Source organism: Ptiloglossa arizonensis, chromosome 3, assembly GCF_051014685.1.
Source record: "Ptiloglossa arizonensis isolate GNS036 chromosome 3, iyPtiAriz1_principal, whole genome shotgun sequence".
Taxonomy (NCBI): domain Eukaryota; kingdom Metazoa; phylum Arthropoda; class Insecta; order Hymenoptera; family Colletidae; genus Ptiloglossa; species Ptiloglossa arizonensis.
In genome coordinates, this window is record NC_135050.1 from 20,807,284 (window position 1) to 20,830,229 (window position 22,946).

Sequence of the window (22,946 nt, forward strand, 5' to 3'; positions counted from 1 at the left end):
CGTATAACGCGACTCAGCCCCGACGAATACATTTCCCGTTTTCCCGTAGCTATCCACCGAAATAAACACGCCCGAGATCGCGATAAACGGATAAATTTGGCGTTATACGTTGCGGCGTCACCGAGTCCTCGATATCCGATCGCGTACCAGCGAACGACATTTATCGACAATGGAGCTATTTGAAAATACGTAGAACCGTGAACGCGGGGAGACCTAGCCGCGTTTATTACAACGAGAAGCGAAACAGCGAACGCGATTCGTTCGAAATTGTCGAACGCGCGCGGTGTCGAGGTGGTAGCGGTGAAACGAAATTTCGAAAGGGTCGCGCGATGGAAACGTTCGAGTAACGACACGCGCGATACTTGTAAAATTTAGAGGACAAGTTCGCCGACATTCGAGAACGAATAGCCGACCGTGTCTAACGTCCGATTCGACGTAGGATGTTCTCGACGTTCGATTTGCAACGTTCGTATTTCGGTCCGCTCGAAACAAAAAGGGAGTAAGTTACTCGAACGAATTCGTTGATCGATAAGATTCGTCGAACCCCGTTGTATCGCCGTATCGAACGCGCAACCTTTCAACGAAAATTTCGCTCGACGATATTTCGAGAGAGCGAAGAAACTCCTCCCGGTGCCCCCCGTTCGCGAGAATCCGTAAAAATGAATCGTCGTCGGTTGGGTCCGTCGTAGATAAAGAACGGTGATATTTTATTCTCGTAACGTTCACCCCGTAATCGTTCCAATTTCCCTGAAAATCTGCACGGGGTAACGCGAAATAAAGTGCGCGCAAACACGTAATTACGAAAATTAGCAGCATTCGGTATTTTAGTTAAAAGTAGCGGTAAGTAGTATAATCCGGCGCATGGTCAGACGGCGGCCATTCAACGAAAATTCACTGACGCGAAGCATTTCCGTCTCGTTTCCTTTAACTCCCGCTGCTTTTTTGGATTTCTGCAACGCGCCGGTACGGATTTTTACAACCCAGTTAAAAACTAAACAGTTACTTTTAACTCGGGGGAAACGTAACGCGGACTTTGCAATTTTTCGCCGCGCTTTGCGAAAGATGTGGACCCTTTCGTTTCATTTTCGAAGCTCGACACAGCGAAGTCAAGTGACGCTTTCACGGGCAATGGCAACTTCGTTACGATTAAAGGGAATGCGTGCACGTAGATTGAAAAGCTACCACCGGGCGCGTAACGTTTCTCGTTTTTCTTTCTTTTTTTTTTTTTTTTATTTATTTATATTCCTTTTTACCCGTGCCCCCGCCGCCGTTGTTTCCCTCGTTTTGTTCGCCGCGGAACGTAAAATTCATGGAACCGAGCGAACGCGAAAAAGTGTCCAACGAAAATTGGAAACCGCTTCGTAAACGTCCGCGAACGCGTATCTTGACCATCGATCGTTCGATATCGTCGCTGATACAGCGCGCGCGTGTAACGCGACGAACCACCGCGCGAAAGAAAGAAAAGAAGAGAAGAAAACAAAAAACAGACGAAAAAGAAAATAAACAACCTCGCGGCCTTGTATCCCGTGCAAACCCCGTGGCTCCGGAGCCGATTGAAAAGCCGCGCGAACAAGTAATACGGGATGAAGAAAACGAGATAAAATCCCATGAAACGGGGAGGCGATGGAAGAAAGCCATCCTCGGTACCGACTTTTCTTCGTTTCAGCTTTACGTCTCTCGTTGAAGAATCCTGCTTTCGCATCGAAAGTCTCCTCGAGAGGTACAAGAAAAAAAAAAGAAAGAGAGAAAAGAAAAAAATGAAAGAAACGAGAAGGAGGAACGCGAGATAGAGAATCTTCTTCCGAGACCTAATAGCTTTTTACGTCTTATTACTCGTCGTTAATCTTGGCAAGAAGAAAAAAGGGGAGAAAAAACGAAAAATAGGGAAGGAAGAGGTAATCGGCGCGAAAGTAACCTCTCGATCGATCTCACCGAATTATCGATATCGATCGATCGATATCTCGGCGAGTTTCACCGAGCGTTAAAGAAAACGGAACGGAACGATCACCGAAAAACGAAAACAACGATCGCTCGTTCCCGGTGAGACCGTTCCATCGACGAGGACGCAAATTGATCCGTCCTGTGGTCGAGAAGACCTCACCGACCGGTTCATCGAGGTCGCGACGTCGTAAACTGGGACTCTTGGACATCCCTTGAACGACCAACGGTCCCTTCGTCCCTTAATCGTCGCGCGATTCTCAACGATCCCGGGACGATTCTCCCGGAACGAAACCAAAGAGCGTCTCGCGGATGAACGCGTGTATCGTAACGTCGATTCCGCGAATTTAACCACGCGACCACCATTGGCTCGCGGGGAAAAAACTACAAACGGGAGAAAGCTACTACGGCCGCGTTAAGCGCGCGGGTTCGCGTCCCCGAAACGCGAAACGGCCGGAAATAAATAAATTTATTACGCGCGACTCTTGCGCGTATTTTCGAAAAATTTTACCAGCCATTATTGCGCACGGGGCTTTAAAAACGGGCGACCAAACTTTGGTATACCGCTCTCCCTAAGGATGGAAAAACTCGTGCAAACACAGATCCCGAAACGCTTCCTTTTCGGAGGCACAAAAGCACTTTTTTTCCGTCCACCTCGAAATTTTACAACAAATAGCTACCCCGCCCGTAAAATTACGAGCACCGTTCACGTTTTTTCCGTTAGGAGCGACTATAATGCACGTGTCTGAAAAATATAGTCCAGGGACAACAACACCGCCGATAGTCCCCGGTGAAAGACAAAATTCGGGATACCGAGGCTTACGAAACGTTCGCGCGAAACTCGTACAGTTGCGGATGGAAATCATTTTCGACGATCAACCTAAGCGAGTCTCGAGCGTTTCTACGACGCTACGTTGAAAACAAAGAACGTTTGGATCTCGAAATGGTAGAGTTCCATTTTTTTTTTTCATCCTCGAGGAAAGCGGACCGAAGTTTGAATTTTCAAAGTATCCTGCGCGTACGGTGCGTTATTTAAATCGATCGATGCAAATACCAGTCGACGAGTTTTCACGTGGCGCGACTTTCTTTAAACAAAGTCCGACATTTTCTCGAGGAGAGAGCCTCGAGGAGGACAACAGCGAAGATCGAAACACGGTCGAGAGGTTACTTTACCGTCCGGCCGATAATTTCGACGTTACGCGAACGGATTGGAATCAAACACCCTGTACACACGCTACCGCCCCCCGCGATATTTAATTATCGTAAGAGCAACGGGACATCGCTATCGACCAACATCCGTTCGTGACTCCGAACCGCAACAAGAGAAAATGGCAACTGTTTGCTTTCGTAGACATTTACATTATATTTATGGATGTACAAAAGCGTGACCTCTAATGTTTCGCGAAAATCGAGACTTCGTGTTTATTCGATATCGCACCAGTAATTCGAGCGATTATTTCTACCTACAGACACACACGCGCGCACGCGCGCGCGCGTACAAGGCGTGCTCGAAACGGTTCTTTCTCCGACAGAAGGCAGAGAAAAAAAGAAACCTATCGAATCGTTCGAAACTAATGGCACGGTGCGTTCCACTTTTATGCAACTGTTGCCGAGCAACGGGTGCTATAAAAAAGAAAGGAAAGGCCAAAGAGAATTCTTGTTCGTTACAAAGTGGAAAGAAAAAGTAAGACGAGAAACACCAGCGAGGAGCGCGTAAAAGGAGAGCAGGGGGGAAAAAAGATGGGAAAAAAATGACCCGTTTTCAAGGATCGCTCGAACGGTCGGATGATTGCAAATCTCGATTCTCGAGAGGCGTAAATCGATCGCGAGCTTCTGCGAACGGTCGAATTCCTAATGGAGTATGAATTCTGCATCGTTTTGCCTCCTACTGCGTCGAAAAGAGGGCGGAGGAATGGAGGGAGGGGAAAAAAAAAGAAGAAAAAAAAAAAAGAAACACGCACACGGAGAGACACGTACACGCGTCGAATGTTTGGCGGAATCCTCGATAAAAGAAACAAAGGGGAGTAAAAACTGTTCGTGAAAACGAGAACCGGCTGCATCTCTAACTGAGCACAAACTGGAAAATATTTCCGAACAAACCGAAAAGAGAGAAAGATTGAATACGGGGAAACGGTCGGGTATTGCACGTTCGTAACGTTAATTACCGTTAATTTGCCGTGCGATGCGAACCAACGAACGAACGAACGAACGGATTCAACGTTACGAGTATTCGGTATCTCGGTAAGAGCCGCGTTCTCGTCGCCGTGAGGGAAGAGTAGCCGTTCGCGTTAAATCGTAACCAACGAACGAAAACACCTCGCGATGAAATTAATACGCGTTTTAAGCCCTCGGTCGATCGCGCGTCCCCCTCGCGCGCATTTTTAAACGCGATCGATACGTAATCCGCGCATCGACCGCTCGAAAACGGCGAACACGGCTTTTCGAGTTCTACGATGTTATTTTCGAACCGGAGCCTCGACTCCCGGTGCGGTAGCTGGAGGTTCGGTTGAAACGAATCGGCTTATGACTCCACCGGCGTTCAACGATGAACGCGTCCCGAGTTTAATTACGAATTTAATTACAAAGAGTCGGTAATTACTAGGAAGTTATTCGCGCGACGCTGCGACGATACATCGGGCCGAGTTTACAAGAAGAATCGATCCGATTTCGCGAGCTTACGCCACGCGCGTCAAGTTCCCAAGTGAATCAAGACCGGACTAAGAGCCGGCTGATTTAATCGCGCCTCTGCGCTGCCCCCTAATTAACGAGATACAGGCATCCCTTTCGTTCTTTGTTACAAAGGAGCCAGCGAACGGCGAGGAAACGCGAGGAACCGTACTTCCAACGGTCCGCTTCGTCAGGACCGCTCGATCAACACGCCGAGAGGATCATGCGGGAACGAAACTGTACTCCGCCTACCGACCGGATCGCGAGAACCTCCAAACCAACGGGAATTCTTTAACCGAGGAAATTAAACGAGAAACGAATACGATGTTCGCGAAACGGCGGTGTTCTCGAGTAATAATAAATAATCGTACATTACGGGTACACGAGACTTCTTTCTCGCTTCTCCTCCGACCGCCTCGATGTATTTTATAAAAATCACAAAAAATTTACAACTCAACGCTTACGTACACGCTGCTACAAACGCGAAGCTGTATTCGTTGCAATAGTAGCGATAGTTTTTTGCAAAAATCTTGGAAACTTGGGCCGAGCTGCAGTTACGTGTACGGTAAAAAATTGTTCGAAATGTTGATTTCCACGACACATTCGAAATCGTCGAATACGGTGAGACCCTCCCTTTTCCGAATAATTACCCAGTTTTTTTCCGTGCCTCGTACTCGTTACATCGAGTGGTAGAAGTAAGCGTTGTTGTTCGATAAAATTGCTATTTATTCTCGCGACAGCGGCACTCTTTATCGCGCAGCTGTACATATCCTCGAACCCGTTTGAAATAATCCGGGAATGTTTGCGTTTCTTCCCGAGAACGAGCGGGATACGTTTCGCGCGCGCAAGATATCGTCGCGGAGAGCAAACAAATACTTGGAACACGGACGATGTTTCGTTGAACGCGAGAGAAATATTTTCGATCCGTGGAATGATAATGGTCGATCGTAGCCGAAACGCTCGCCGCGAAAGAAACACACGAATCGTTAACGGCCGAATTACGTTACACGGTCGAGGGGAATTATTTTACGCTGGCTTCGCTCCGTTGTACGCGTAATGTGGATAATTCAACGCGCGGTTCGGTATTCGTCGACAAGGTGGAAATGAAATTTATACGGAACAACGAAACCGATTAGTTTCGCGTACAAATGGCGGTCCGGTGTCGCGTGACCGTAATTATTAGCCGAGACTTCCGACTGTGCAAAGTCTCGCGTAAACGGGGTTAACGATCCTCCGCGCTATTTAATAATAGCGGTGCGGGCTTTCGATAGCCGAACCTCCGAGTTCTTTGTTCCCGGTACGTTTGCGTTCCATCGAACCGCTCGGATTTCCGTATCTCGTTCCTTTGTTATTACTGGCTCGAGAGCGGCCGTTTCCGTTGGAAAAAGCCACCGTTCGATCGGCTTCCCTACGTCTCGCGTCTAGCGCGTAAGAAAATTTCAATTTTCTTTCGCGATGTACTCGGTAAACACGAAGGGAGAACGCCCTCGACCGAACCACGCGATGGATATCGCCGGAAACCGAGCGCGGATCGAACCAAGAACGAAAACGAAGGTGCAAACACTCGTAACCGCGAGACGCCAATTGCAGAACACCGTTCTCGCCAGCCGAGAGGAGCTGCGATCCCATCGATACGTACCGTGGAAATCAGAGATTCCGAGATGCACCGACCAGATGCACCGTCGAGATGCAACGAACGGAACACGCGGCGGAGAATCGAACGTCGAACTCAACGACAACCCGACGTTTCGAATTTAATTACGTGGATCGCCACAATCGGGCGATAAACGACGCATAGCATTTTTCATTGTATATGCGATAATACGTGGATTCGAACTTTATTCGCCAAGGATCTCCCCGAATCGTAATTTTCGAAATTACAATTCCACCTCCCGATCGTAAAAGTTTCTCGAAAATACAAACGTCCCGATTAGGGAAATATTGTCTCGGTTAGTATTTCAGTTTGTTCATGGGGTAATGCGTGGATTCGAACTTTATTCGTCAAGAATCACCCCGAATCGTATTTTTCGAAATTACAATTTCACCTCCCGATCGTAAAAGTTTCTCGAAAATACAAACATCACGATTAGGTAAATATTGTCTCGGTTCGATCCGCGAGACGCAAAAGCAATCGCGCAGACATCTCGTCGCGACGAATAAACGTTAAACCGAACGTCAACGATCGAAGAAGCCACTCGGCCGGCTCGCGTGCGAGTTCTCCGACGAGGATTCTCCGCGATTTTAATTCGTGGCGAATTTCGGGAATTGAGATTCGTCGGTCGGGGAAATATTGTTTCGATGGCGGAGACAGCGCGGTGGAAAAAGCGAAGAGGATCCATCGCCGGGTCCCCGTGTGGAAAGTGGATTCCTCGTCGAGACGCGCGTAAAATAGAAAACTAATCCCGGGGGAATTTCGTGTAATCCGTCTTTCGATGTTGCGAACCTCCTCCCGCAACGCTAGGGATTACACGCGCTGAATTCTTAATAAAGCGCGGCTGTATATTCGAAACAATTATCGCGAAGAGAAGCAACGCGTTACGGGAGGTAACTCGACCGCGTTGAACCCGTTACCTCGTCGATTTTTCCAGGGACCTTTCTCTACCGAATATTCGAAACATCGTGGATAAGTTCCCCGTTACGTTGTCGCGGACGCGAAACGAACGAATCCGGTTCGTTAGGAAACACCAGGTTTACTCGACGGATCGTTGGCGAGTTCACCGGCCGATACCAAAAACCGTAAAAGTCGGTAGCAATCGAAAGGAGAATATAGCAGAGCGTTAAAACGGTCCGCGGATGTCTTCTTTCCAGTTTCCGCTATCGTTACCTATTCCACCGTCAGGTTTTACCTCGAATCCTTTTCAACGTCCGAGCAGCCGCTTCGTTTTACCTTGGGGAGCGATAGCTTTCGAAACGTTACATTATACACGTGGAACTACTTTCTCCGGTATACATCGGCTCGTCTTCGCCTAGTTTGGAGAAAGAGAGAAGAAACGAGAAGATAGCGGATTTCGTAGGACGAAGAAAAGGTGGAAGGGAACGCGGACGAGAGATAAGGAGGACGAACGAGAGTGCCGAGATTAAAGAGCGACGAGAAGAGGAGAAAGAAAAACACCACCGCGGGTACAGGGTATACACAACGTATTATCTATACGCGAACCGGTTTACGAGTCTCACCCTCTCGCGCGTCTACGTCCACGGAGCGAGTGTTTCGTCGTCTCCTTAAAAGTAAAATGTAACCCGACCACTCGTGCTCACAACCCTCGTAACTACCACCACCTCGAAGATACACCAGAGATTTTCCACGATTTGCCTTTTCGAGTCCGCGATAACGGCTCAAATTGCGCGAGAAGTTATCGTCGTTCTTTGTACCGGGCAAGGATTACACCGGTGAAAACTAACCGCTATCGGGAGCCTACTCGACGATCGTTCAACGATGACAATTAGATTCTCGTGGCTCTTCGAACACGATCGACGCGTCAGCTGTTCGTTTCTTATCGAGACTTTTCGTTCGCGGTACGTGAATTTCCCCGAACATCGAAACAGATTCCGTCGTCTTTTCAAAGGTTGCTCGTAAGACAGTGATACGGTATGTGTCGTAGAAGATCGTTAGATATTCGAACAGGTTAACAACGATACACCTCTTCGATGACAATAATAACGTAAAACGTATTCAACCACGGAAACTTCGACCGCCTCGTTCGTCTCCTCCAGCCTAGAAACTTCGAATCCGTTTCCAGTGATCCATGCGCACACGTGGTCGCTCTGTCTTAAACACGTTTCATTCGCACTCAATCGCACCGATATTTATCTCGTGTCTACGGTATGTATTTTAGAATAAACTGAAATTCTATGCTCGACTCGAGAACGTCGCGAAACGATACCGGTCTCTGCAGATTTATCCTTCGTCTCGATCGAAGATCCATATTCATCGACTCGTCCTCGCTCGCGCTCTCTGCGTTATCTTTGATCGCAAACTCCCGAGGCAGAATCGTTCTCAACGTATTCGATGTTAACCACCGCGTACGCTCGCGTGGAATTCCTTGTACGTAAGAAATGCACGAGTACGAGATAAGCTTCGGTTCGGTTTACTCAAGGGGCTCTGAAACGAGATGTCTTGTCGTCTTCTCGTTGATGACCGTCTTTTGTTCGAGTTTAAGACCGAACTGCGTTTCGAGGGACAGTCCTCGTCGAACACGCGTTGCGTGTTGCATTACTTCTTATAACTTTTACGTAGTTAGACAATTACTCTATTCTTTTTCCTTCTTCTCGATTATTTCTACTACTCACTCCTATCGATATGTGTATATATATATATAAATTTAAATTACCAAATTCTCTTTCGAATCCCGAATCTCGCGGAATCCATTCTTCCATCCCTGACATCTCGCGCGTAAATGCGCCAATCGAAGTCGATATTCGGCTCGGCTCGAACGAAAGGTTCGCGAAAGGGTTCGTAGAACCTACTCGTGAAACTCGCGACGAGTCGAACGAGATTCACGACAAAACCTCGAGAGCGAATCCCGTCGCGATTAGACGTTCGCGAAACGAGTCACCGCGACTCGGTATTTTTCTTCGACGATTCCTGGAACGCGCAAACCGGAACACGAGGAGCTGACTCAACCCTTTTCAAGGCACATATTTTGCAAAAACATGACCCGCCGTTTCGCTCGTTTGATATTTCGTAGAAAGTTCGGCGTCGTAAAAGACGAAGAGTGCTCTTCGGAGATACGAATAGGGCCGACACTGTTGAGCGGTAACCCGACGAAATTACACGGAACTTCCCGCGTAAAGCGAAACGAACGAAGTAGGATTCCGTGTAAGACGAGTTTCTTCCCACGATGAAAGTCCGGTTAGATCCATTCGATCGTCGTCCAGACATCGAAACGTCTGCAATTCTCGGAATCGAACGAGCAATCGTCCAAGAAGCGTTGACTTACCGCCTACGATCGCTAACGTGGAACAATTTATTAAATCGTAAACAATTAACGCTTCGACGACAGCTATGTAACGGTGAGTAACGCGACTGTGATACGACTCTCTGCGACGCTTCGCGATTCTTGGCTCAATACTCTGCAACGTTTCACTACTCTCGACTCAACGCTCCAAAACGCTACCTTTCCTTCCGATAAAAGGAAAAACCCTTACCCGGTTTCCCTCTCTCCCACCGCACACTCTCTTGTGCACTCTCACTCGTTGCTCGCGAAATTTCGCTAACCGTACACGCGAGCCTTCCGTTGAGTCCGTTTCGACCCCTACTTTGTAACCCTCTTCCACGATCCTTAAAGCTACGTTCTCTCGAAGCTGCGTTTTCCCAAAGCTACGCAGCGCTAAAATTACCATACCGCGTTAACGATACATTTTTCGCGAAACGGAGCGATCCATCGAGAACGAGAAATATTCCATTGACGCAGCTTCGCGAACAAATCGTCTCGAAATAGCGAACTTCTGTACGATTTTTCTCTCGTTTTCGCGTTGGTCGTTACGAAGACGCATAAACAGCCGTGAATCGTAGCCGGCGAGACTACGAGCTATTGATAAATAATATCTCGTTTCCCGGCCAGACTGCGCTCAACGGCGTCGGAAATATTGCGCAATCGAGCGAAAATAAATCCTCGCGTTAAAAGAGAATTCGAAAAACACACCGCGCCCGCGGTCGGATCGTGAATCAATCACGAACCGCGAGAACGCTCGCGAGATACGCGTACGCGTTAAACAAACGTTCCCGCGTAATCAAACAAGTCGAGTCAACGCACCCATCTGCGCGCCGATGTTTTCCAACGTTCTTACGCGCGTATTTTCCTCTTAATCAACGCCGCGCGGCACCGATCGGCTCCCAGTCACATTCGACGATAAGCACACCTGGTCAAATTCAATTATACGGTTCCCGAGGGCAAGTAATCCAATTTGCGCGTCATCGAGTCACGCGGCGAAACTGGCTCGAAGACTGGCCCGTACAAACGACCACATGTATCAAATATTGAAGTTCCCAGATTGCGCCGGACCGCCCCGAGGGACGCCAAATAACTGCCCCGAATTGAAAACGCGCAAAGCCTCCCCGAAATGCGGCTGACGGTTAACCCTGATCTACGCGGGAGCGAACCTCGCGAAAGGAACAATCTCCTCGGTATCCGACTTTCGAAAGTGTCGCCAACTATGAACGATCGAACGCTTTCGAAAACGGTCGAACCGCCTCTCAAATTTCCTACCGAGACGGGAACGGATTCGACGATCTTGAAACCGATCCTGAACCAAGAGCGTCTCGAAACCTTGTCCGTTCGTTCGATCGTCTCGCTCGCGTTTTCCATTTCCCCGAGTCTTTCTCCGTGGGTAGCCAATATCGTTCCCGTGACTCCTTCCCGTAGTTTCGACATTTTCTAAACGTCCGAAAGTTCCAATTTCGTACCTCTCAGCCCCGTTCGTCGATCAGAACGGTTCGAGAACGCGAAATTTAGTCCTCGAGTTCATCTTTTCGCAAGTTTTTGCTCGGATCGTCCGGCACGGTCGCGACGAACACCACCGTGGTCGTAAATTGTGTATAATTTCGCGCTCGTTGCGCATCGGTTGCGCAAGATTAATTCGACGCGCGTCAAGTGCAATATTCGACACGGACCGCAAAGGATAACCGTCGCGGAGTCGACGGTGGTAAACCGAACGAGTTCCGAAGCTCGGAGAACCGATCCTCGTATTTCGACACTCCTCGTCTTCCGTCTACCGTATCAGTTGTCTCGAACAAATGCCGTTTAAATTTTGCGCAAAGATCGCTCATAAACCGAGCGAAACGAACGTTATTTACGAACGTTCGAAGAGACGCGGTGGATCTTTGGCTTACCCGCAATTTTCGAAATTTCAAGTTTACGTAGGTCTTTGCCGGTTTAAATTCAGTCGCGTTGATGGCCAGGAAACGTCGAGAATTCTCGATACGAATGCACGGAATTTGTCGCAATCGCTCTACAGGGAATCGTTGCATCGCGAGGCTACCAGCGCCGGTACCTGGTCCAGAGATTCCCGAAAATCATTGGCGTTTAGAAACGTCTCGGAGAGAGAAATTCGGATCGTCGATTCAACGGAGGAACACTTTTCCTACGATAAAGCCAATTAAATTGAAAACTTCTTCGCGTGCTTTCAACGAAAGATATTTTCTTCTTTTTTGATCATCTTCCCGAAATACTACACGCGGTATCGTTTGTTCTACGAACGATCGAACGAAACGATATTCCTTTATATTGTTCGATCGGATTCCCGCGAAACCGTGTCCGAGATTTTTCAACGAAATAAGAAATAATTTCGACCTTGTCTTCTCGCGTTTATCGTTGCGCGCGAAATATTTCAAACGAACGAAAGAACGTTCCGATCGGATCGCATGCTCGCCGCGGTGGCGCTCGATTCTTCTGGTCGCGCGTCGCGGAACGCGCGTAACTTTTCGGTAAATTACGAAAGCGGAGAGACGCGGTTACAACGCCCGCGCTGGAAGAATGTGCGCTGTGTGTCCCGGAAGGAAAAATAAAAATCTATTACACGCCCCGCGACTGCAAGGATTTTCAGTCGCGGTGAGTTAGCGAGCGCATTAATGTTTTTCCCCGAGTAATTCCTCGCCCGTTGCGCGCACGCGTCCCGGAATGCACTTTGTTAATAATACACGGATGTTTCACATTTTCCAGATGAAATCCTATATTCAACATCCGGGGGAACTGTTCCACGTTACGCGAATTTTAAACCGTCGAATGTACAAATTTGCAGAATCTCTTTTCATTCGTCGTTATTAGCCGACGCGAGAGTCCTTGGGACCGATTTTTACGGAGAAAAGTATTACTCGCCGGTGGAATTAATAATCGGGAATTATTTTATCAACGATAGCTGAAATTCGACCGTTGATACGTTTCGGTGCGTAATGAAAAATTCCAGCGCCAAATTTGTAACGATTTGCAGCGAACGATGATCCAGTGTTCGGAAATTCGACACAAGAGTTCGAATAGTTCTCAGACTCCACGGTTCGCGTAGTTCCATCGACGTTATAATCGCGCGAGTACATATTAGGAAATCGAACGAAGAATTTACTTCAAAATCGAACCGCGAAAGCTTAGTTCAAGTACGCGAGTCGCGATTCCTCGCAAAATATTCTCGATGAGACATAAATGTAGGTGAGAAACACTAGAGCGTCGATTGCGAATTTTTGGAGCAATTTAAGAAACGCTGCGAGAAAGGCGAATAAAAATTGAAAATTTCAAAAATATCGGAAAGGTTCGCGTTTCGATGACATCAACCTTTGGAGAAATTTATCGACTGTTTCAACGGTTCGATGGTTCGACGATCGTGACATCGTTATTATCTCTCGATTAAATCGCGAACAAATTCCGATTAAATCGTCTTGCAACAGATGCGAACGAGTACGCTCGTGATTAAACCGTCGCGCGAATATGTAGTCACTAAACGAGTATTTAGCGATTACGCGTGTACAAACGATTATTTGAACTTCTCGAATAAAAAGCCACGTGACCGAGATTGCAAACACGGTAACGTCCCCGTTCAAAAACGGAGGGACGTAATAAATTCTTGTAACAGATAACAAAGAAGACGAAAGCCGAAATTCGACACCAGAATCGACAAATGTTTCGTGTTTGCTGGAAATACCTCGCATCCGCCTCGGGAGACGCGCTTATATTTTCTCGGTAGACTTTTTCTACCGCGAGCATACTTCGAGCGTCTAGTTCGCGCGAAAACGAAAACACTCGATAGCGCGTTTAACGCAATTGCGTGCCAATGTGACCGGAAGAACCATAATTTCGCGCGTAAAAATAAATACGCGGAAAATTTCGATGACCGTGTTAAAAAATCCGTTCCCAACGATAATATTGGTTACAAGTTTGTTATCGCGGACAAGCGAAATGACAATTGAGACGCAGTTAACCATACTTTCTCGCAGCTCCGTGAACGCGCGTTTTCCATTAATTGTTCCTCGAATCGAGATCGCAACGTTAGAGAAACCGGATTTCCACGAGGCCTCCAACGACGATTCGTTTGAAATATTGCACGTGAAGCGCGATTTTCGTATCTCTGACGGGAAGGAAAATTTCGTCGAATCATGACCGGTTGTTTAATCGTTGAACGTCACACGATTACGAAAACAGACGGCGAGAAAAATATACGAAAAAACAATAAAATATAAATCAATTACGAGGAGAGATTTGCAACACCGACGAGGAAGTAAAATCCATCGTAACCTTGCGTTCGCTACGCTCGGTACACCGATGACGTTGCAAATAATGGAAACTTGGCTAGGAGTGTGGCCACAGTGGGTTGCCGGCTTGACAGGTTAGCGAACGTTTATGAATTTCATGCAACGAAACGTAAAGGACCCACGATCGAACCGAGATCGTTTCTTTCCTTTGATCGCGCACAACGGCCGTTAATATCGATCCGTGTCTTCGTAAATTTATTCGAAATCGTAGATTCGAGAGTATTCGATACAGCGTTCGTCGAGCGACAGCTGCGAAAATCTTTCGTAAAACGTCAACGTGACATCGGGGGTGAATTCAACGCGCGAATACAAAGGAAGAAAATTTTTTTTCAAAATCTAACCTGGACGATCGGAAGCGGTGCGTATCGAAAATTTCCGACTGCACTTTCCGTGCACACGGACGAACAATTATCGATATCGAAATGGCTGCAATTGGGATAAATGTTCGCGCGGACATTGTTGTTCGTTGAATTCGACTCGTCGACGTTGCGTATACATTTTTCGAAGCATTTTATGCGAGCGTATCGCGCGTCGCACGACCGTTACCGGTAACGCAAAACTTCCAACACAACAATCGAGAATTTTACCATAGTGACCCTGTTATCTGTCAGTTTGGGACTAGTCGTTGGTTGGACGTCACCTTACACCGCGCAACTGACCGATAAAAATTCCACGACGTTCCACATAACCGAAAGACAAGCGTCATGGGTGGCTTCGTTGTTGCCAGTGGGACGTATGTTCGGAGCGTGCACCGGCTGGCTCGGTGTGGATTATTTTGGAAGTAAAAGGACCCTCTTGTTCGCCGGAGGGCCCGTTCTTATAGGCTGGATTTGTATAATAGCCGCTAATTCGGCCGAATGGCTCTACGTGTCTAGATTTTCCGCGGGTAAGCAATTCGGTATTAATTTTCTTCGCGTACGATATTCGCGCAAAAGCTACCAGGTTGTTCGATAAGTTTTGTCGTTCGATGAAACTTATCGAACGGTGTAGTACTTATCGAACAACCTATTATTTTCTACGATACTTTCAACGCTAGAACTACCAAGTCGAAACGACGGATTGCAGATCTATTGCTTCGACTTTATTAACATTGCGCTGGTATCGATGGAGGAATTTACGTCGACTTTTAACCAAATGGAACAACCATTGCACATCCCTACTAGTTTCCATTCGATCGTTAAAATTTTCCATAATCCGTCCAACGTACATTCAAATATACCAAGACCCGTCGAAACGACGATTCTGGTAATTTTATAATCGCAATAATCTGTATGCACACGAACGCGAAATGTGCATCCGTGCGCCGCGTTCGTTTGCACGAAGCTTGTCGTCATTTTCCCGAAAAAAATCTCGATCGACGCGTGTCGCGAAATATCAAAATTTTCGTACCGCAAAGTGTCGCAATATACACGGTGTTATTCGTTTCGTGCGTATCAACACGCGTTCGCGAAAATGTCTACGTATAGGTAAAAAGTCAGATAGCATCGATAGGAGCGCATGTGCACCGCTGTGCGTGTTTACCGAAGTGTGGCTGTTTCGATACGCTCGAAACGAATTGCATCGTATCAGGAAACCCCGACGTGCATCGCAACTTTCGTCACTCTTGTCCCTAAAACGATTTTGAATAAAAATCGACTCAACCGAATCGAACGTTGTCTCTGTTCCTTTGAATTTTTTTACTCGAAAGAAGCACTGCGTCCAAAACTATACGTTTTAATGTACACGGTACGAAACCGTGTATATTAATATCCGTCGCATCGACGAGTCCAGTGAAACTAGGTATACATTCGGGATCGGTAGTTCCAGCGTTAACAATCTTTCGACGTTCCTTGTATCGTATTTGCAACTGAAAACAAATTTAATCCCGCGAACGATTCTCGCGATTCGCAGGAATCTCCGTTGGAATGTTCTTGAGTTCTTTTTCCCTGTACATCGGTGAAATAGCGTCGCCGAGCATACGAGGCGGGTTGGTCACAATGATAATAAACGGTATTCCGTTCGGAATGATGATCGGTAACGCGATGGGCAGCCAATTGCCAATGGCGTGGTTCGGTGCGATCAGCTCGATCGTGAACCTCTGCTACATCGTGTTCCTCCTGTTTCTACCGCGGTCGCCGTATTTCTACGTGCACCGCAACGATCTCGACGAGGCGAAGAAAACGATTCAATGGTATCGCAGAAAGTTGAACGTCGCGGAGGAACTGGAGATCATCCAAACGTTCGTCCAATCCTCGAAAGCCACCACGTTCGTCGACAAGTTGAAAAAGATGACCGAGAGGAAGAACCGGAATATGTTGGTCCTCGTCCTGATGCTGTTTATTATCATGCAACTGAGCGGACTCCACTCCGTTGTGTTCTACATGGAAATAATAGTGACGAAGGCGAAAGTAACGGCGATGAGGCCGCCGGACGTCGTGGTGCTCTCAGGCGTGTTCGGTACGCTTCGTTTCGCGGAATCCCCGTACGATGATGCTCCCGAAAATTCGGTCGAAGCGAACAACGTTTACACTCGACGAATCAGAGTTCGAAGAAAGGACAATATCGAGTCTGATAAAGCATTTTGAACCGAACGGTGCGCCGACACAGGTTTGGAAAGACCGAGAGAAGCGCGGTTAAAATCCTCGTTGAAACCGCGACTCGACTCTTCGGAGATTGGTTAAGAGTAGAGATAAAAAACAGTGTGTGCTTTCTTTTGACGTTGGAAATCGGTAACGTTGCCGAGAATCGCCTGTGAAATATTCTACGCGCGATTTCATTTTCGTTTCTCGTTGTCCTTCGTTCGGTGAGTGGTTCTCGTACGATATATTTTCAAGCACGGACGGTACTAGATCGTATAAACTGTTACACTTTCGTTGCTAGATTCGTATCGATTTTTCGGGCCGGGAAATTTATAGTACGATCGCGACAGAGAACATTTGGGAAAGAAGACGGAATAAAAACACACCGAGCAATATATTTAACGCGGCTAAAATTTATCGCCCGTGTTCTTTATGCATTGTCTCGGCCAAGGACCCTCGAATGTCCGCTCTGTTTCGAATAACGCGAAAAATGTTTACGGCGCGACTTGAACGCTTTCGAGGGAGGAATGACTCGAAAGAATAGCATTTATTCTGACGTCGTTTCTTTTTTTTTTTAGCGTTTTCAAAGTCGTTCGTATTTTTCGCTAGAAAAATAATAGGAACGGATAGAAAGACTCGACGGTACCAGAGTCGTGGCCTTCGAACGACCTTGAGACGACTCTTTCAATTGCACGATTGTGTAAGTTATGTAAGTTACCGTTGGTACACTTCTTCTTTTAGTTCTCCCAAAGAAAACGGTCTAATGGGCTCAACTACGGTTGCACTTTGCTGGTCAAAGTGCGGACCAATTACGTCCGATCCAACGATTTGGGAATTTTTTACTCGTTACCTAACCGAGTAGCCGTCCGTGAATAACGAGCTGGGTTAGCATCGCGTTGGTACCAAACCCTCGAATCGAACAATTTCATTACATTTTTTATATTCAAGGTCATCCAAAGATCGTGACTCGTTGCCAAGTATACTTTTCCATTCTCTTCGAGATGCTGTACGGGAAAAAATATACGTGGTAAAAAATGACTTGAAGATCGATCGAGAAATAATTGTTCTCCCATGGAATTCCCCTTCGAAACCGTTCGAGTCGTGAATGTTTCTCGCGTCGTTAGAAACGAAGCAGATATTCGAACGATCTTCGATAAGCACATTACCTCTCGAACGTATACCGATACCGTGTAAGCTCGTATCGCCACGATCGTTTCCTCGACGCGTTAAATTGTCGAAGGGTTCGATTCCAAAATGCCCTATGAGATTCGAGCTTGTCCTACTCTGTGTCCCGGATGTCCCCAGAATTGATCCCCGCGATTAAAGACACAATTTTACCAATTTTTCTTCGTTTCTCTACGAAGGTGTCGCGCGTTTCTAAATCGATATTTCGCGCAACGTATTGCGTTCAGGTATAATCGTCGGTTGGGTCGGCGTGTATCTGATGGATCGGTCCAGCAGAAGGCTTCTGATGGCGGTGTCGTGCACCGGTATAATCATCGCGATGTCGCTTCTGGGATTAAACTTTACGCTGCTGGATCTCGAGTACGATCCGAAAAATCTCGAGTGGATGACGATCCTCGCGTTGCTGGTTTTCACGTTGCTGAACGTGGGGGTCGGCCCGATCCCGTCCACGATGCTCGCCGAGCTCTTCCCGGCCGATTTAAAGAGCATGGCCGGATTCGTGTGCAGCTTCGTCTCCGCGTTGTTCGCGTTCGTCAGCAGCAAAACTTACCACCTCGTCACCGAACTGATGACCGACAAGCTCGTCTTCTGGATGTACGCGTTGATCATGATCTGCAGCCTGGTATACTCGATCGTGAACGTCCCCGAAACTAAAGGGAAAACACTCCAGGTAATTTCGAAACTATCTTTTGTTCGCGATCCCGATCGAATTGCTGCGCGGATTCTGGGATCCGTTAACCGTACAGAAAGATATCGCGTTTCTGTTCGCTCGTTCTTAACGGTGAATACCTCGAGTGTAAACAAACGAGGCGTTTTGTTGAACGGATCGACGTCCTGTGCATTCTTACGGGGATAATGCGGCCGATGCTAAATTTTCCGGACAACCTACGGTGAAAGTTGTTTCGTAGCTTCGTGGTGTACAAACACGAGGAGTTCTGAAAGTTTTTCAACGGACGGAACTTTTGTAGCTACCTGTAAATCGCGATCGTAAAACCGTAAGATCGTTTTACAACCGATCCGAGTGGTAAGGTAAATAGAAATTCCGATTGGTCGGGTTTTAGAGATCGCGGGACAATTGTTTACAATTATCTCTCCGAGGTACACGTATTTACGATTCTCGATGACGAATTCGATCTTTCCAGGAAATTCAAGAAATGCTGTCCGGTGAATACGAGGAAGAGGTATAGACGGCCTAACGGGCTCGTAGAATTCGAAATCGAGCTACGTAACAAGGACTGCAACGAAAATGTAAAACGGAGAGTAACGCGAATCGTTGAATAAAGTGCCGACGCTCCTCTAGTAAATCACCGACCGAAAAGAATAACGATGTTATTTACAAACGGCTCCGACAATTACTTGTATCGTACGTGTGACCGTATATAACGAAACAGGAACGATCCCTGTACAATTTCGATGTAAATTGTTCTTCGGTATGCAAACACGGAAACTTGACGCGTACCGTTTCATTTCACTATAATCGTGGTTAATTCATACCGAACTACACGTGCCTTATCTTATCGCGGGAAATCGTCGAAAGACGATAGCGATCAACCGGTCGGGAGAAATATCAAAATTGGCGATCCTTTGTTATCGCGGGCCGTAAAATTTCACGATTTAAAACACTTGGCGTGGAAGAACCGTTCACTCGGAACCGCGCAAATAAGAATAATATCAACGACGGTATTGTACACGGGGAACACTATTCGTGCGTCTTGCCTAAATGTAAAATAGTATGCTCGCAGATTTCCTTAGTTAAATTTGCTTTAGAATTGCGAACGATGACGCGACGTCGGTGCTGATAAGACCGATATAGACACTTTTGTTGAACGTGTCGAAAAGATGCCCAACCCCTACCCTCCAAATTCGTAGAAAGCAGAATCGGTATAAAGCCGAAGCACTACGAAGCGGAGACGATACCGAATGTTTCTCGTCGCGCGTGACCGGTACACGTAACGGTGGATATTTCGGTAATTGAACATTTTTGCGAAACGTCTTCGAAACAGTGAACGAAGAAGCGTATCGAACAACGTTCGAGAATCGGTCTTCGGTTATCCAGCGATGTTGCGAGATCCGCGAAACGAAAGTGCGTCCGTAGGTGAACGGAACTCTCATCGTCGTTCGGGAGCACGAGGTTTGTTGCCAATTTCTTTTTTTTTTTTTTTTCGTTCGTCGATATCTCGCGAGGACATTGTCTGAAAACCGGATCGGTTTGTTCAACGATAAAACGTGACGCGTCGTCGCGTCGAATTGTTGACAGAAAAATACCAACAAGGACGGTCGTAAATTGCACTAGCGCTAAACTAGTTTCGTCGAGAGTAAGATCGGTCGCTCGTTCGCGTCGAAGCTCACCTACGGATGCTGCGCGACAATGTACATATTTGTTATCTTATCGGCGCCGAGTGAACTTGATTTTCTTTGTTTCATGCCGGTCCGCGAAGGCATCTGCCTCTGATGCAAATAAGACTCCTATCAGTCGGTTGTTGCCTCCAACAGGATCATCATGGTGGTCCACGAAGCGAACGGAAAGCCGTCCAGGAACGTGACATGGCCGCAATGGATCGCCGGCAGTGGAGGTAAAGTAATTTCGCGCCTCGCGATCGCCCGTGGGAAGCTAAAATGCGTGTTAAATGTCGCTTCTAATTTTCGCGTCGATCGTGGACCAAATTGAACTCGTCGGGACAGGAACCACCCTTGAACCCTTTCGTTCCTGGCGTCGATCGTGGTCAGTACGCGTGCAAAGACCCGTGAGTTCTAGCTTCGACTATGATCGACATCCGTGCGAATATCTCCAAGTCTTAGCGTAGACCGTAGTCGACGTCCGTGTAAAAGTTTGCGAGACTTAGCGTCATTGTAGTCGACGAGCGAAGACCCGTGAGTTCTAGCATCGACTATGATCAACGTCCGTGCAAACATCCGTGAGCCTTAACGTCAACTGTGCTCGACATTCGCGCGAACATCTCCAAGTTCCGATGTCGACGGTGTAACCGACATCCGTGCAAAGTCCCGCGAGACCTATGGTCGACACGCTCGCGTTCTCTCTACAGGGGAAAACTTGTTCCCGCATCCTCGCGCGAAACATCTTCGTCCTCGCTGAACCTTCGATTTGTTCGCAGTCGGAGTTCTAATGATCCAATTGGGTCTGATGACGAGCTGGTCGTCCCCGTACATCCCGCAGCTAACGTCCCCGGAATCGTCGATTCAAATCACGATGACGGAAGTGTCGTGGGTGGTGTCGTTGCTGAATCTCGGACGACTGATCGGCGCGTTGACGGGTTCGTTGTGCGTCAACTATCTGGGCACCAAGACGACGATCCTGTTCACGAACGTGGCGGTGACGTTGTGCTGGACGTTCACGATCGTCGCGAATAGCGTCGTGTGGTTGTACGCCTCGAGATTGTTCGGCGGGATCACCATAGGAATGACCTACACCTGTTTCTCCCTCTACATGGGGGAAATAGCGGATCCCAGCATTCGAGGGGCGTTGGTGGCTCTCTGTATGATCGGTATACCGATCGGTAACTTTCTCATGAGCATCATGGGAGCGTACCTGTCGATGCAGATATCGGGCACGATCAGCCTGATCCCCTGCCTGGTCATGTTGATTCTGTTTCTCTGGCTACCCGAGTCCCCGCATTACTTGATACGCCGGAAACTCGACGAGAAAGCGAAGGAGTCGATTCGCTGGTATCATCGCAACTGCGACGTGGAGTCCGAGTTCGTCGCGTTGCAGAAATTCGTCGAGAACACCGGGGACCCACCGTTCCTAGAGACATTGAAGGAGTTCAGAATGGTCCATTACAGAAAGTCGTTGATCCTGTTCATAATCATCGTGATGTACAGCCAACTGTGCGGGGTAAATAACGTTCTGTTTTACATGGAGCCGATCTTAACATCGGCGAAAGTCACGACGATAGCGCCTGCTCAAGTCGTGATAATAGTGATGGCGTCCGGAATCGTTGGGTCCATTCTGTCCATGTTCCTGATGGACCGATTCGGTCGAAAGTTTCTGATGATCGTGTCCTGCTCCGGTGTCACGTTCTCTTTGTGTCTACTGTCCGCCGTGTTCCACCTATTGGACTACGATTACGATCCGAAGGTACTGGAAGGACTATCGATCTTCTCCGTGGTTTTCTTCTACATGGCGATCTTCGTGGGTATACTGCCGGTACCGCCCGCGATTTTGAGCGAATTGTTTCCGCCGCATCAAAAATGTTTGGCGGCGTTCATCGGTAGCAGTTTGGCCGGTGTATTTTCCTTTATCTCCACCAGCACGTATTTACCTCTCCTCGATCTGATGACCGAACACTACACGTACTTGTTTTACGGATTGCTGATATTCTCGGCGGTACCGTACACGCTGATCTTCGTACCCGAGACAAAGGGATTGTCGTTGCAAGAAATCCAAAGGCGGCTCATGAAGAAGTAGACCTCGAGGGAAACGTTCGGTTTCAGTGTGTCCGAGTGTCGCAACGTTCCAACGACCTTTCGTTAAAACGTACGTACGTTTATTGGAACGATTGCGCGCGACGCGACCCTCGAACAAAGTTTCATCGAAACAGTCGTACAGAGACAACGCGAACGAAACGATATCGGTCGTTCGGGTCGAACCGCGCGGGACGACCCTAACGACCGAGTGCACGAGTCAGTGATCTCAGGTAATAATTAAGCTGCGAATACGTTTCACCGATTTGTAACGACTTTTTTATACGGGAAACGTACGTAATTGCGAATACATCGATAAATTCCCCGCCTCTGCTCCCCTCGCCACGGGCAAGATTGTTTTCGAAATTGTTTTATTTTTTTTTTTTTAAATAAATACGCGCGCAGAAAATTGATCGCACCTTTGCAACGAGGATTCGCGAGGCGGTCACTTGTTTCGCGTGCCCGCGATTCGGCGAATATTTCCTTCGAAGTGGAAACGCATCGCGAGGAATTTTCCGGTACGTCCGAACGGAACGAGGGAAACTCTCGAATAATAACAGAAGAATAGGTCGCGACGCCTGTTGTTCTTTTGCCACCCATTCTTTCCTTAACGGAGAAACGATGTAGCTGTTTCTCTTCGGAGCGGAATCTTCGTAACGTCGACGATGGAAACTTGGCCAGTTTCGTATTTTACAAGACGATATTTCAACCGCTCCGACCACATCAACAGCGTTAACACTTTGACCACCGCCTCAGTTTCCCGTATCGAAGAACGTCCACGATATTCCTTCGAACCGTAGTCCAAATAGTAGAAATGTTCGATAACTCGTCCGTGCGCTTGTTATTTCGTAGCATTACCAACGAGAGCGATACTATTTAAAAATTTACAAGCACCAGAGTCCACGACTTGCACCGTGGTGTCCAACGTGTTACGCGGCACC

The 22,946-nt window shown here is 47.6% G+C and overlaps 3 protein-coding genes across 15 annotated transcripts in view; 2 read left to right on the forward strand and 1 right to left on the reverse strand.

The window, feature by feature from the left end:
* LOC143144991 (disks large 1 tumor suppressor protein-like) overlaps positions 1–22,946 on the reverse strand; it is a 796,996-nt gene that overhangs the window by 712,557 nt on the left and 61,493 nt on the right. The window lies entirely within an intron of this gene.
* LOC143144664 (facilitated trehalose transporter Tret1-like) lies at positions 13,851–18,770 on the forward strand. The gene is made up of 5 exons (XM_076307305.1): positions 13,851–13,914; positions 14,433–14,726; positions 15,731–16,276; positions 17,811–18,253; positions 18,726–18,770. The coding sequence occupies exons 1-5, from the start codon at positions 13,851–13,853 to the stop codon at positions 18,768–18,770; spliced, it is 1,392 nt and encodes a 463-aa protein (XP_076163420.1).
* Positions 20,084–22,009, forward strand: LOC143144535 (facilitated trehalose transporter Tret1-like). The gene is made up of 2 exons (XM_076307040.1): positions 20,084–20,156; positions 20,697–22,009. Exons 1-2 carry the CDS (start codon positions 20,084–20,086, stop codon positions 22,007–22,009), a joined length of 1,386 nt encoding a protein of 461 aa, XP_076163155.1.